This window comes from Orcinus orca, chromosome 1 (assembly GCF_937001465.1).
Source record: "Orcinus orca chromosome 1, mOrcOrc1.1, whole genome shotgun sequence".
NCBI classification, from domain to species: Eukaryota; Metazoa; Chordata; class Mammalia; order Artiodactyla; family Delphinidae; genus Orcinus; species Orcinus orca.
Genome location: NC_064559.1, coordinates 21,748,752 through 21,763,326, shown reverse-complemented (window position 1 = coordinate 21,763,326; position 14,575 = coordinate 21,748,752). Strand labels below are relative to the sequence as shown.

Below are 14,575 nucleotides of genomic sequence, written 5' to 3'. Positions count from 1 at the left end.
GTTTCAGTCTTGCAACCACTTAACACTACTAAACTGTGTACTTTAAAATGGTTATGATGGTAAATTTCATTTTGCCACAACTTAAAAGAAAAAGAAAATATTTTCCCGTGTCATTTTCAGAGATATATTTATATCCTCATGGTTCATTAAAAATATTTGTGACTCTCTGGCAATGTGCCTTTCCTCTCATCTGGCTGCTTATTGTTATAACTCTGAGTCTTTAGTGAGGCTGGTTGAATTGATGATTAATTTCTTAGACATACCATCCCTGTAACAGATTCATATATTAATCTTTTCTGAATATATTTTGAACTATCCTTCTATATGACTCACATAGATGTATTATCTCATCCACATAATGAGAAATGAGAAAAGAAGATATAAAACTGTCACTGTCTGCAGATGACATAATTGTCTACATAGGAAATTCCAAGAGACTCTACAAAACACTTCCAGAATAAAGAAGGAGTTTAATAAGTTTGTAGGATACAAGATAAACATTCAAGAATCAATTGCGTTTCTAAGCTAGCAAAGAACATATCGACACCAAAATTAAAAATACAATATCATCTACAGTCATTCAAAAAAAAGGAAATACATAGGTGCAAATCTAAAAAATCACTACAGGTCTGTCATGCTGACAACTACAAACTTATGATGGTGACTGAGCAATTAAAAACCACTTTTATATATCCATTTTCATTTGTTTCTCTTAATCCTCTATTGCTGAGATGGAAACACTTTTTGTTTTCTCCTTTCAAAATGATACAAATCTTTTATTTTTCCTTTTGTTTGCTCTCATTTTTCCTCTGTAGTGTCCTTAGTTTTACCCCACCCACACTCTGATTCTAGGAAATTTTCTTTAGATACTCCCTTGATTATTGTTTCACCGTTTTATTTTCTATTTTCTTTGGTCACATGGAGTGACTCTCCATGATAAGTTTTTAGGTTCATCAGTATTTTAGACCTGTTTATTCACTTCCTTTTCAGAGTCAATAATGAAGTGATAATATAAGCATCCAAAGATTATATTTCACTGATTGTTATATTTCCCAAAGTACTGTCTTTCACTGTCATCGCTGGTATATCCTTCATTATGCCCTTTCATTTTTTAAAAAAATGTCTTTTCTCTTTTAACAGTTTTCCCCCTGAATCCTTCTCAGTTGTTCTTCATCTATAGGTGTGTTAGCACTTTAACTGAATATAGCTTGTTTATTTACTTTGCACTAATTAGGCTGCACATCTGATTGGTTCTTTCTGCTGTGATTAACCGTTCTTTCCAGATATTTTCAGTATTTGCATAAGGTTTTTCTCAAAGTGTTCTGTACTACTCAGTAGTCCAGTGACCTGTTTTTTTTAAGCAAACTTTGAGGAGGAGACATCATTTATTTTGTTAAGAATCAATTGATTATATTTATGAATTTATTTTTTTCTACATGCATATTTTTCATTACAAGTAGTTCCAGTAAAGGGATGAGACATAATATCCCCATTGTGGAATAACACTCTTTGTGATGGAGTACCTCCCTTTGTGTTCGGTGATGTTAACGTTTTATCATGGAATCTAAGCTTCCCTGTGGGTTTACAGTACTTCATCCTTCTCTGGAATCCTTCTTACGCATTAGAGACATATTGGCAACCGTCAGCTTAGTGATTTTTTGATGTAACAGATTTTTCCCATCATTTTCCCAATTTCATCCTTGAATTCCCTCATCACAGCTGGGTGATCCCGTCGAAGAATCTCTTTTCTTTCTCACCATCTGAGACTCACTCTGAGACTTTTATTCTCTGTACTCTGAGGCTGGAGTTTGGACTGTACTATATCACTTATGAAAGCAATTAATCGTAAACCTCTTTAATCATTCAGTTCCTACAATTCTACTGCCCTCTTCTGAGAAATGTGAATTAGTCCCAAGCGTTCTTTAGCTCCTTCTACCGAACAGATATTTACATTCTGTATTTCTTGGATGACTGTTTAGTCAGGACAATAAAGGATTAATCTATAGTCAGTATTTTGTTTCTATTATAATAATTTATATTAATATTTCTCACATTCCTCCCCATTTTATTGATAAACTTCTCCCAACTTCCTTCCTTTCCACCATTCTCTCTCTCTCTCTCTCTATATATATATTTCTATCTCTTTCCCTCTCTTTCACCATATGCTCCCTTTTACAATCCCTACACACACAAGTATCATGCATTACTATTAAAATCCACCTTTCAAAGTTGCTGTTAATCTATAAAGAAGTTAAGTTCATTACTTTTGGTGTCAAATTCCCTGGATTCAAGCTATTGTTAGGTATACATCCTTAGAGAAATAATTTGCACCAAAACCCTCTCATGTGCCAAAAGAGATAAGAAGAGCATATATACCTCACAGTGCAATAGTTTAAATGAATGAGTCACTTTAAACACAAGTCTAATTTAACTATCATTTCAAATTCCATCTTGAGGTAAATGTTACTTGACAATCAAAATTTCAAATAATATGAAAATTTTTGCCAGTCAGACTTTAAACTTATTGCCTGTTAAAACTTATATTTTAATGTTTTTAGGAAAAAAACTTGTCAAAGTATATATTATATATTTATCTATCCCCTAGCAGTATGGAATTTGAGTTTGTACAGTGTCTTTCCCTTGCCTTTAGGCTGACACAGATACGAAAGATTGAAGATCCTCTTATAACTGATAGCAGGACTCCTCTCCCCGAAGTGCATTAGCTAATGGAGGCTGTGAGCCCCAACTCTGTAGATTTCACTGTACTCACAGACAATGGTAGCTTTTTTTTCAACATTCAAATATATGTTTCGACTTTTAGTAGGAGTAGGTTTTTACCTAGTCCTTAGTGATTCTCAATTTAAAGCAAATAGTTAACTCCTAACCACCTCTAGTCACTTGTACACTCAAAGAGCCCAACTGAAAAATGAATTCTTCCAATGAGCTTGGTTTTCTGTGAACTTTAGCCAGGGCATGGGCTCACAAGTCAGAAACTTCAGCCTTTTTCTTTCTTAGGTGGTTATTTCATTTTAGCTCACATGATAACATCCACTCCTTTGTTGTTTCAGTATGTATTTATTGAGTGACTACTATGGATCATGTATCTGAGTCTTAAGAATACATAGTTGTAAAAAGAAGACATAATCCATGTCTATGTGGAGCTTATTATATAATGGAAGAGGCAGACATTAATTGAATAACCACACAGATAAATATATTAACTACTAGGAAGGAAAAGAATACTCTGCTATGAATACATAGCAGAATTAGTTGGAGACAGGGTTGGCAGAACAGAGAAGACAGCAATTTCCCCATGTGTTATTGATGTCTTTGAAGGGTTATATAGTGGGTGATATTCAACTAATATCTTTTTTTAAATTTTTATTTATGTTGGAGTATAGTTGATTAACATTAACATTGTTGTGTTAGTTTCAGGTGTCTAGCAAAGTGATTCAGTTATACATATACATGTATCTATTCTTTTTCAAATTCTTTGCCCATTTAGGTTATTACAGAATATTAAGCAGAGTTCCCTGTACTACACAGTAGGTGCTTTTTGGTTATCTATTTTAAATATAACAAATTTATTTTATATGAATTCCAAGCATAGAAGACAGGAGGACTAAGTGCCTGTCAGATAATATGTTTCAATTTGTAATCCATAGACTGACAATAATATCCAGAGAAAAGTAACATTACCAGTTTACGTTTCAAAAGCTTTTTGTGTGTAAAGTGGTATTTTGACAACTCAAGCCTGACTCAAACTGAAAGGTTATAATTTAGGGAATGAGTAATTTATACCTTGTAAAATTAAAATTATACATTTTTCTGAAAATTTATTTTGTCATAAAACACCATATCCAGCCTCTCTACGACATGTGGATTTGAAAGACATAAAGTTGAAATAAATTATATGTATCTTAAAACCTGTGACCTACTACAACACATTTTTATTTTCCTTAAAAATCATAACATTTAAAAAGAGTTTTCTTTAAGATATTTTAAACTTACTACAGGAAAAATATTCTATTAAATTGAGTTACTATTACTTAAATATAATTTTTATTATGGAAAATTTTCATTAAAAGATTAACAATTTGTATTCACTGTCTCTAAACATTTAGTTACTCTAAAAAAAGTCCTTGATCTTTCCTTTTTGGAGGCAACTTGAAGGTTATTTGAAATTAAGAAGTATATGAAGTTTTGATTTATTGCAACCTCAGATATTTAATTGGTTAGCCACATTGTCATAATTCATGATTTATAAATATTTGTCCCAATGTTTACGGTAGACGTTGTACCATTATAAAGAAATCTCAATGAAATTATTGCTTAAATGTTTAAAGAAATTATCAAATGCAGATTAATTTTTCATTAGCAGGTAACTATTCTTTTGGCATTTATTCTTACTGATGAGCATTTAATTTATTAATCTGTGCCTGGACCAAGAAAAACAGTTTGCAGATTCTTTGAGTGTGGCTCTATTTAAAAATTCTTTTGTTAATTTTACTCATTAATTTCACTAAAGCTTATTACTTTGATCTATCTATCTAGCTAGCTATCTTTATTCACATTGACATCCTGGGACAAAAATCTGTGACTTCACAAGTGTACACACACCAAAATGTGGTGTACACACCAAAATTCTGTGCACCAAGGAGCACAGAAGTAAACTGTGCTCCTTGCACTATTTTAGTTAATTGCTACAAATTTTACTTCTTTAAAAACGCTAGAGTCAGTATTATTGGACGTACACTTATAAATGGAATGACTTTACATCAGTGAGGTTAAGAACTTGCCAAAATGTAATCAGCTTTGAATTTTGTGAACTGAATTGGTGAGGATGAGATTTGAAACTTTAGCTATCTGACTCCTAAATCCAGTCTCCTTTGGAAAACTAACATTATCTAGCTCCCTAAAATATTTAAATTTATGTAAGAAGTGTAAATTTTTCAACTTAGTAACCCAAATAAATAATTAATTTTTTAATTACAAATTTCAAAAAGAGACATTTTTATTTGTTTATTGCTTTTTTTCACAGGGAATCAGAGTAGACATTTTATTTTAGCTCAGTTGTATTTGTCTCTTAGCTTATCTACACTGATCAATAATTACCAAATCTGTATAATTATATGAATGTGATTGAGGAATAATTGTGATGAGTTGTAATAGATGTTAAAACTATACTTCCAAAATTTAGAAAGAAAAGCTTTTGCTTGTTAAATAATTCCCTCTCTCCTCAATTTAGAAAGTAATTCATTGACAGCATGTATGTATATTTTTTACATCAAAACTTTTGCTAACACCTCTTCAAAGGAGTGATTTAATTTAAAAATGGATAATAAATCTCTCTCTCTCTCTCTCTCTCTATATATATATATATATATATATCTGCAAGGGTATAAGCATGTGGTACTGTTATAGTCCTATGAAATGAATTACCTTTGGGAATAATGACAGTAACTATGACAATTGAATTCTGTGGTATTTCCCTTAAAATTTCATTTAAACCCCTATTTATTAAACTACAGAAAATGATTTAAAGCTATGTAAGATAAAATTAAATCACTTTCTGTTATTTCATAGCCCTAAAAATTTAACATATTTTAAGAATTAAAAATATACATTAGTAGCCATAAACCAGACCATTCATTAAAAATTCTCAGTAACCCCACTCCAATCTTATATATTCAATAATATAGTCAAGAGGCTACAGCTACAATGAATTCTTGTTGCTTTACTGGGTTGGGCAATGTTTTGTTGCAATAATGCTAATTTGTCTTCTCCATTCTCCTCTGAATTTGGCGGCTCATTCAAAACACAATAGTCATTAATGATGCTTCTCAAAATCCTGCATGTAAACATTTCACAAATGTCATATTTGTGATTGTGCCTTTCTTCCATTTTTTTTAAAAATAGATTCATTCTTCTAAATTCCTAGCTTCACACCAAAATACCTCCCAAGCTTTAAGAGCCCTGCTACTGTTAAATAAAAAAAAACCAAAACATATTAGTGTATTAAGGGGCAGGAGGGTGAAAGAGAGTGGATTCTCTACCCTGCTAACTGCTCAGCATTTAGCTGCTTTTAAAAAACTGCCTTCAGAGCTACAGCTATTCAGGTCATTAGGAACATTTCCCTTGTTCTGGCCAAATGGAAAACAGCATCATTTGTGAGACGTGGAAGTGCTACAGAAAGAACGTTAAAAGAGCCAATTTTATATATAACAGTTACACATAATAGAATTATGGGGGGATAGTATTGATTATTAATGGCATTTCTTAAGAACAGTATGACTTTACAGATGTAATTAGAAAGTTATTACTACTCTAAAGATTGGCAATTCAATTTATAATTCTTAGGCTGGATTTGTTCACAGATTAGTGCTTGGGTAATATATTTTGTTTTAATATTCTGTTGTGTCTGCAAGTGTTAATGAATATTGACAGAATTAAAATTGCAAGCCAACAAGTGTAGTATTGTGAAAAGTAATGTAATAAAAACTTTTAGGGCTTTACACAAACAACTTTATTTAGTGTTAAGTTAGCAGTTAAAGATAAGCCTTTTCAGCAAATGCGTCGTCTGATTTTATCAATATTTTTATGTTGCCTTTCCTTTGGTAGTGAGTCCAAAATATATAATATCAACAGTGGCAGATTCTGTATTTTTCAGGAACCAAGTATACATGTGTAATTTTAAAGAAATCATGGTAGTTAATATATTTCAAATATACTGAGTACATTTATGCATTCACACAGAATTTAAATACAAATAAGGAAGGTCAGTGGCAATGTGGCAATGATGTAACCGTTATTTAAATGGAATTTGTTGATGTCATTCTGGTTTTCCAACCTTTTTTATGAGATGCGTGGGGATAAAATTATAATATATATTGTTGTAGAAAAGTAAACATTACGTGGACACGCATAAAAAATGATGCTTGCAAGTCAGAATTTTTAGCAGCAAACATATAACTCTAATCAACTAATGGAGGCTCCTTAGAGCCAAAAAAAACATTTTCAAAGTAATGTTCCAGCTGAACTGTTTACAGTCCATTTATGTGTTCCACAAAATAGTGGTGATTCTAAAGGGGCTGAGTTAAATTAAACAATGATGATTGTGCTGATTTCATTTAAAGACTTCCAAAGGTTATGATGAGAAGATATTTACATTCTGTGAAGGCTTCAGGTAGAAGGCAGCATTTAGTTAGATACAACAATGTTCTTATTTAATATAAACATAATACATCTGGATAGACTCCATAGATGCCTTTGGGTAAAATGCTCTCATTATGATAATCATACCAGACAGCATGTTTTCAATTCAGCACTCCATTGCTTTGTTTTTCCAAAATTTAATGAGTGCGTGGTCTAGTTCCAACTGAAGTGGATCTATTCTTGAGGAAGGAAAAAAAACTGTGCCCATATGTTTCTAATTTATGTACAACCATTAGTTCCTTTTTGCCTTCTCAAGTTACCCCACAGTCAAAATACTCTACATCAGCCATGGTATACTAGATGACTTTGCTAGAAAGCAAGGAAACCAACTACTAACTCTGTAATCTTGGTAGATTTACATGGCAAGATCTCTTTTTAGTTCATGCTCTTGTTCATCCTAAGAAGCTGCAGGGGTAGTGGTTGAAGGATGGGAACTCGAATCATATTTGCTGATCAAAGTCCCAGGCTGAGGGTCCAGGCTAACCTACATGCTCACACTTTATTGGTCAAAGGAAGCTGCGTGGCCACACGGGTAAATGCAATCATACCTGTGCCCAGGTAAGAGACACAATATTTGTATTCATATCTATGTCCACAGCTCATAGTGTGGTACTTAACTGTCCAGAGATGATTTCCTTTACTTAAAGTGCTCTTATCATCACTTCTCAGGATGATTTCTGTACTAACTAGGCTTTCACCAAAATATATGGAGATTATAACTGTGATCATATATCATTACAATATAAACCAAATGTGAGTGGAAATGAGAGATCTCAGTTCTCAAACCAACATTTTTTTTCTACTCAAATTATACTTTTGGGATATACACAATAGAAAGTAAAATATTTTACTTCATTCTTTATATGAAAATATTAAAAAAACTAGGAGAAGAATTTTAGATGAAGCTCTGAAAATTAAGAAAACAATTTGCTATGGTTACTAACAATCCTGTTTTTTAAAATCCATTCATTCATTCATTCAGTTAGTTAGTTGATTGGTTGATTTAGTTATAGTCTTAGTTTGGTGATACTTCCGAAGAGTTTGTCCTTTACTTTTGGTGTTGCATGACAGAGAGGATAAATTAACCAGATGGGGTGGCAAAGTGTTCTGTCCCAATGAAATGTCAAAAGGTGAATTGAGACCATAAACTTAATTGAGGTTAACATACTGCGGTAATAAAAAGCACCTGATAGATGAAGAAAGCTCCCTGGAAGGTTGTCCGTAGTCTTAGGCTCTTTATAGCCTTCTGAAGTGTGTGAATATAAGGGAAGAGAAAACATATTCGAAGTGAGTTAGATTAGCAACATTTATATCAAGGAATTGGGCAGAGGGGTTGTGGTCAATAAGCTACTGGCCTACTTGTATTTTTGCATATAAAAATATTGTAAAGCCATTGAATTGCAATTTATTCATTCATATTATACTTCACTTAGTATAATTTTGGAACCCTTGAGGTCAGAGGTTTTCTTCTATTCATCTATATTACTACCAAGATATCTGGTAGTTATGACAATAAGTAGCAAACAATTAATAAATTTTCTTGTTAAATTAATGTTATAAGCTGATTTCAGAATATGATGTAAATTTGTTCTAGCTCTTTCATATTACATCCATTCTGTGTCAAATTTAAGAGGAACAAACTAAATAAAGTTGCAAATATTTCAAGTCAGAATAGATCATGGGTTGGTACTGATTGCAGGTTGGTATTATATATTTACAAATTGTTAAAAAAATAAGGGAGGCTAGAATGGCACTCTCCCAATATGTAGTTACCCACAGCCATCTAGCAAGAAATACTCAGCAGTTTAGAGAGAGTTTGTATGGGTTGTAAAATACCACCACTGATAATCTTCTTGGTTACTTAAGTCCAATTACTTCACTTAGCAACTCACATTTTAAGTTATGAAAATATACATATGAGTTTATAAATTTGGTAATTTAAACCATTGAAAAAGATATACCACAACTTTAGGTTCAAGCTATGTTACTATCCCTTGATAAAATTATAAAGTTTTTTCAGCAAATAAAAAAGTAAATATTTGAGGGAAAAGTTTGGAAATTAATGAGCAGCTATTATTTAGATCATGGTTTAATAAACAACTTCTTAGAAGCATTGTATTACTATATACCTTATATTCACAAAATACTAAAACTTAAATATTTTATTTTAAATGCTCTCCTTCACAGTTTTGAATATGTATTTACATATATATCGAACACACACATGCACAAATACATTCAGGTAAATTTCTTACAAGATGAAAAGACAAAAAATTACTGATACCAATTAAGTTTGGAACAATAACAATGACATTTTTTACTCTCTTCTGAGGAAATATGAAGTAATAAATCCAGTATAGTATCTCTAAAAGCCCAAGATTTACTGAAAAGAGAGCACTTTGAGTAAATTTTAAAAACAACACACCAAATTACCTAATCAGTAGTTTTCTTCAAAGTATGTTCCCCAGAATAGCAGTACTGGCATTGCTTGTTGAAAATGCAAACTCTTGACCCCACCCGAGGCCTCATGTGTCAGAAACTCTGGGGTGGAGTTTCCAGGTGATTCTGGTAGGTGCTGACATTTGAGAACCATTGGTAGAATAATACTATTCAAAACTGTTTGGATCAGCTGATTTGCAGAGGTAATAGCGAGAGTTTCTCAATGAAGGAAACACTAAGTTGACTTATTTTCAGGCCAAGGCCTTACCTAGATTCTTTAGTGAATCTTATAATTAACTTCCAAAAGACTGGATGGATTGTGTGGCTGCCAGATGTGTGTCACAGGAACAAGTTATTCATGGCAAGCGACTCTATCAGGGGCATGGTTCTTGGTCCTGGAAGTATTTACTGTTTTTCCTTATTCTGTGTAAATCTATTCGGTGCTTCCCCACATCTAGCCTCTTTTATTTTACCTTTAGAGACTGAGTATCAAATACCACCTCTCCAGAGTTGCCCTCTCAGGTCACTTAAAATAAAATAGGGCCATCCTGTCCACAGCCCTACGGCCCATCACAGCAGTCTGTTTGTGTTAGCTCTCAGCCCTTGTCACAATCTGGATGTTTTTAAAATTTAACTTAACATCTTTATTTTATTTATTTTTAAAACTTTCTGTAGAATGTGAACTCCATGCAGAGTCTGGTTCACAGATGTATCTATCATGCACCTTTTTGTGGTGCATTCCAGGAATTTTTTGGAGGCAAAAATATAAATAAGTATGGCAAGTATTTATACAATATTTAATCAACATTTTATTTGCTAAGTAGTAACAGTTAAATTACACACGTAGGAGTGTCTAAATCTAGTAGAGGGAAGTCTTCTCTGTGGAAGGTATTTGAGATTTTATCAGACCGCTCCTCAGAAAAAAATCTGTATGGTTGATATCAGGCAATCCAGTTCACCATAGTTATTTTCTAAATTATTATTAGGTTGACTTTAACTTAATGTAAGTGTATACATTTTTTATACATAAATTTTTTATAATCATATTTGCTACTTCTCTAATTTGACCATATCCACCTTAAAAGTTATTTTGCATCTTGAGTAATTACTAATTAAGTTGAATTGGGGCTTCAAATTATGTTGTAAACAATAATTATTATAAAAAAACGGTTTTTCTTTGGATCATATTTTAAAAAATTCTTCTACAGTGCCTTAGTATTCTTGAGGTTTGACAAGTTCCCACTCTAAAGTGAATAGAAAATTATCATTAATGAAAATAAATTTATTCTTTTTTCAATTTCCATTGGAAAATGGTAAAATATTACTTTAGTTTCCCTTTTAAAAAATAATTCTACATTAATATTCTATACATAATGAAATCTTTTGTTTGTTTGTTTGCGGTACGCGGGCCTCTCAGTGTTGTGGCCTCTCCCGTTGCGGAGCACAGGCTCCGGACGCGCAGGCTCAGCGGCCATGGCTCACGGGCCCAGCCGCTCCGCGGCATGTGGGATCTTCCTGGACCGGTGCACGAACCCGTGTCCCCTGCATCGGCAGGTGGACTCTCAACCACTGCGCCACCAGGGAAGCCCTGAAATCATTTTTATGAGTACATTTTTCCTTTGGAAAAAAAATCAGTGGAGTCTGTTGCTTTAAGTGGTTTATTTTTTCTCTCCATGACTTGGTTTCAGGATATTCACTCCAGCTACATAAATTCTAAATATTGCTTCTCCTACTTACTCATAGCACATGAAGTATTATGACAAACAAGAATCATTGTAATGTAGTGACCCCAACGAAACTATCAAGTGAACTTTTCAAATGAAAACATTCAGATAGATTATGTATTTACGAATAAAAATAAATTTGCTTTTCAGGGAGTTTGGCCGCTGGAAAGTAAATAACCTTGCAGTTGAGAGAAGAAATTTCCTTGGCTCCCCTCTGCCTCTTGCCCCTGAATTCTTCCGCAACATAAGACTTTTGGGACGTCGACCTACCCTTCAGCAAATCACAGAAAACCTTATCAAGAAATATGGGACACATTTCTTGCTATCTGCTACTCTGGGAGGTACGACTCTTTGAAAATATTTGTGCCTGTGTGTGCTTGTGCATAAAACTGTATAAGTCAAGGAAAAGTGTTGATTCATCCAAATCACTGCAGTTTGAATAATCCTAAATTTCATTCATTAACTTTTAATCAAAACATTTATTGAGCTATTACTAAATATCTTGTATGGTGATCACAATGATGAGGTAGAGGATTTTCACTTAGTTTCTGCCTGAAAGCAATTTACAAACTAATAGCCTCTGTTAAATATAGGCATAGTTATTACACTCCATAATGCAAGGTGATGAGCCGAATTTTGTTTAAAAATTGAATAATAAGCAATCAAGTCACAGCTGGGACTTCAGGTTACAGAGAGCGGGAAAGGTCCCAAAGTAAATGTTGAAATTCTAAAATTACATTTTTTAGAGCTATTTTAACATTTCTGATTGTAGTTGATATATGATGTGAAGGGAGTAATAAATAAATATCAATGAAGACGCACGATATGAAAGTAGAGATTAATAATGTCACCCTCCTCAATGTGATGTAATACCATTAAATGTGTGTTTTATCATGGTGATGTATAATTCAGTATTTTGAATACACTTAAATGATTTGGGGGGAGGTAGTGTGTAATAGGAAGAAAATGACATTTTTCTAAAACTTATAAATACCCCAGAATTCTGTATATTTAATTTTGTGTAGGACTTTAAATAATGTCCAAACATTCCGTTTTAAATAGATCTTACTTTTTCCTATAATAGGAGCAGTGGACAAAATTGGATAGGAATCACCATGAAAACAGTGATTCCCTGCTCCCTTGTCAGTTTCTCAGTTAAGTTTACTGAAGCCGGGCAGGCTAGTTCACACCAATGGTGAGGTAGTGTGAAAATGCTCTTCATTTTCCCAGTCTTAGAGGATGTGTCTTTTTTTCCATTTACCTGCCAGTCCAGTCTGTCACCAAGTCACGTCAGTTTATTCCTCTAGAATATATCTCATATCCAACTCTTTCCTGACTTCCACCGCAGTGTCCCTACACCAAGTCACCACCATGTTTCTCTTAGAATATTCCTAAGGTCCATCCTTCACACAGATCTTTTAAACTTGAGTTGGGTCAAATCATTTTCTGTTTTAATTAAAACCTACAGTTAGCCAGTTGAAATGAAATGCAGATGTCTTTCTGTGGTTTCTTAAGGCACCACATGAATGTTCTGCCATTGGCTTTCATCTCAGACCTCATCTGTTCTCTCTCCTGATCATGCTCTATGTTTCAGCCACAAGGAAACTTCATATTTTTCTGCTCAAATGTTACTTTCTCAGAGAGACCTTTTCTAATCATCCTACCAGCAACAGTGCCCATAGACAACCAATATTCTCTACTACTTCATGATCTCACTCTGCATTCTTCATAGTATTTATTATTATGTGAAATTTTTTATTTTCTTGAAAACAGGAATCTTGCCTATATTTGTTACCAATTTACTCACGTAGTTATTGTGGATGGAAAATGTCTCCTGCCATATCAGTAAACAAAGCATGTTGCGGCCATCAGGCCAACAGCCACTGCAGCTGCCTCCAACTGTGCACCCTGAGGGGACTCAGGATGGAGAAAAGCAGGATAGTGGCCCTAGATAGTTAAGGTGCATATCAGAGGAATGATTTCAGTGAGCCCAGACTCTTGCATCTTCCCATAAATAGAAAAGCACTAAATTCATTAACTTGAGATGTCCGGTTTTCTTTAATTAACAGCAATCTTTTGATGTTCCACTACCTGCTTTTATTGCAAAACTCCTATATATCCTGGCTCATCCCTTACTTCTTTGGAGCCATCCCTCAGAGCTCTCTGAGATGCTGTGTTTCGGGCTGAAGTCTTCCATTTTGTCCACCAAATAAAACTTAATTCTCAACTTTTAGGTTGTGAATTTTTTTCAGTCAACGTTATAGTAGTGCTTGGCACACAATAGGTTCTCATTACATACTTGTTAAATGAAAATAAGTGAAACTACACTTTGCTAGGAGGCTGAGGCTCCCCAGTCCACTAGATAAACATCAAAACTCTGAAATGGACAGAGGATAATTGAGATCTAATTCAGGAAGAAGACTGAATGAGAAAGAAAATCCGTGGATCCAAAAAAGGTCAGTTAAACAAATAGATGCAGAATTGGAGAGAATCAGGATGAAAGGGAGAGCAGGAGAGCCAGGCATGGAAAGGGTAGAGAAAGAGAGATTCCTGGATAAGCCAAAGAAACAAGTCTGCCATGTAACCCTAAGGAATTAAAGGCAGAAGATGTAGGGGGTTCAAGAGGACAGGAAACGTTAGCTGTGAATATGCACTCTCTCTCCATTGCTTTCCTCCATAAATGAATAATACTAAAATAATGAGATAAAGAGATCAGACAAGCCTGGTGTTGAATCCTGGCCCCTTTTTTTTTTTTTTTTTTTTTTTTTTTTTAACCAATTGTGAGACTTTAAAAACTGTTAAGTAACTTCACTGATTTTTAGGGGGTTTTTTTAGTTGAAAGGGGGAGAGTAACACCTGTGTGACAAGGCCATGGGAAGATTAGTGTAAGTGTAGGAAAATGTCCTTGGCATAAATATGCCATGAATTAATGTTATTGCTATTGTTACTACAGCAGTATGGATAGCAAAACAATGACAAAATATTCCCATAATTGTGAAAACTGATTCTTTGAAAGCTGTGTCTATTTGGCTTAGTATTGACAATGATTATTAATGTAATAAAATCTGAAGTAAAAGTGAAAATTAAATTATTTCTATAACATCTCCTTTTAAAGAGTTCAGTGGTCTTGAAACACGTCCTAGGTTTCGTTACCATTGTATCAACAATACAGAGTTCCCAGAAGAATTTCAGAGCAT

General features: G+C 33.6%; 1 protein-coding gene across 3 annotated transcripts in view; it reads left to right on the top strand.

Moving 5' to 3' along the window:
* Positions 1–14,575, top strand: part of BRINP3 (BMP/retinoic acid inducible neural specific 3) — a 417,297-nt gene that overhangs the window by 185,534 nt on the left and 217,188 nt on the right. For all 3 annotated transcript variants that reach the window (XM_004275847.3, XM_049708201.1, XM_004275848.1), the window contains exon 3: positions 11,529–11,719. In XM_004275847.3, coding sequence (XP_004275895.1) covers positions 11,529–11,719 — 191 coding nt within the window. The remainder of the gene's footprint in view (positions 1–11,528; positions 11,720–14,575) is intronic.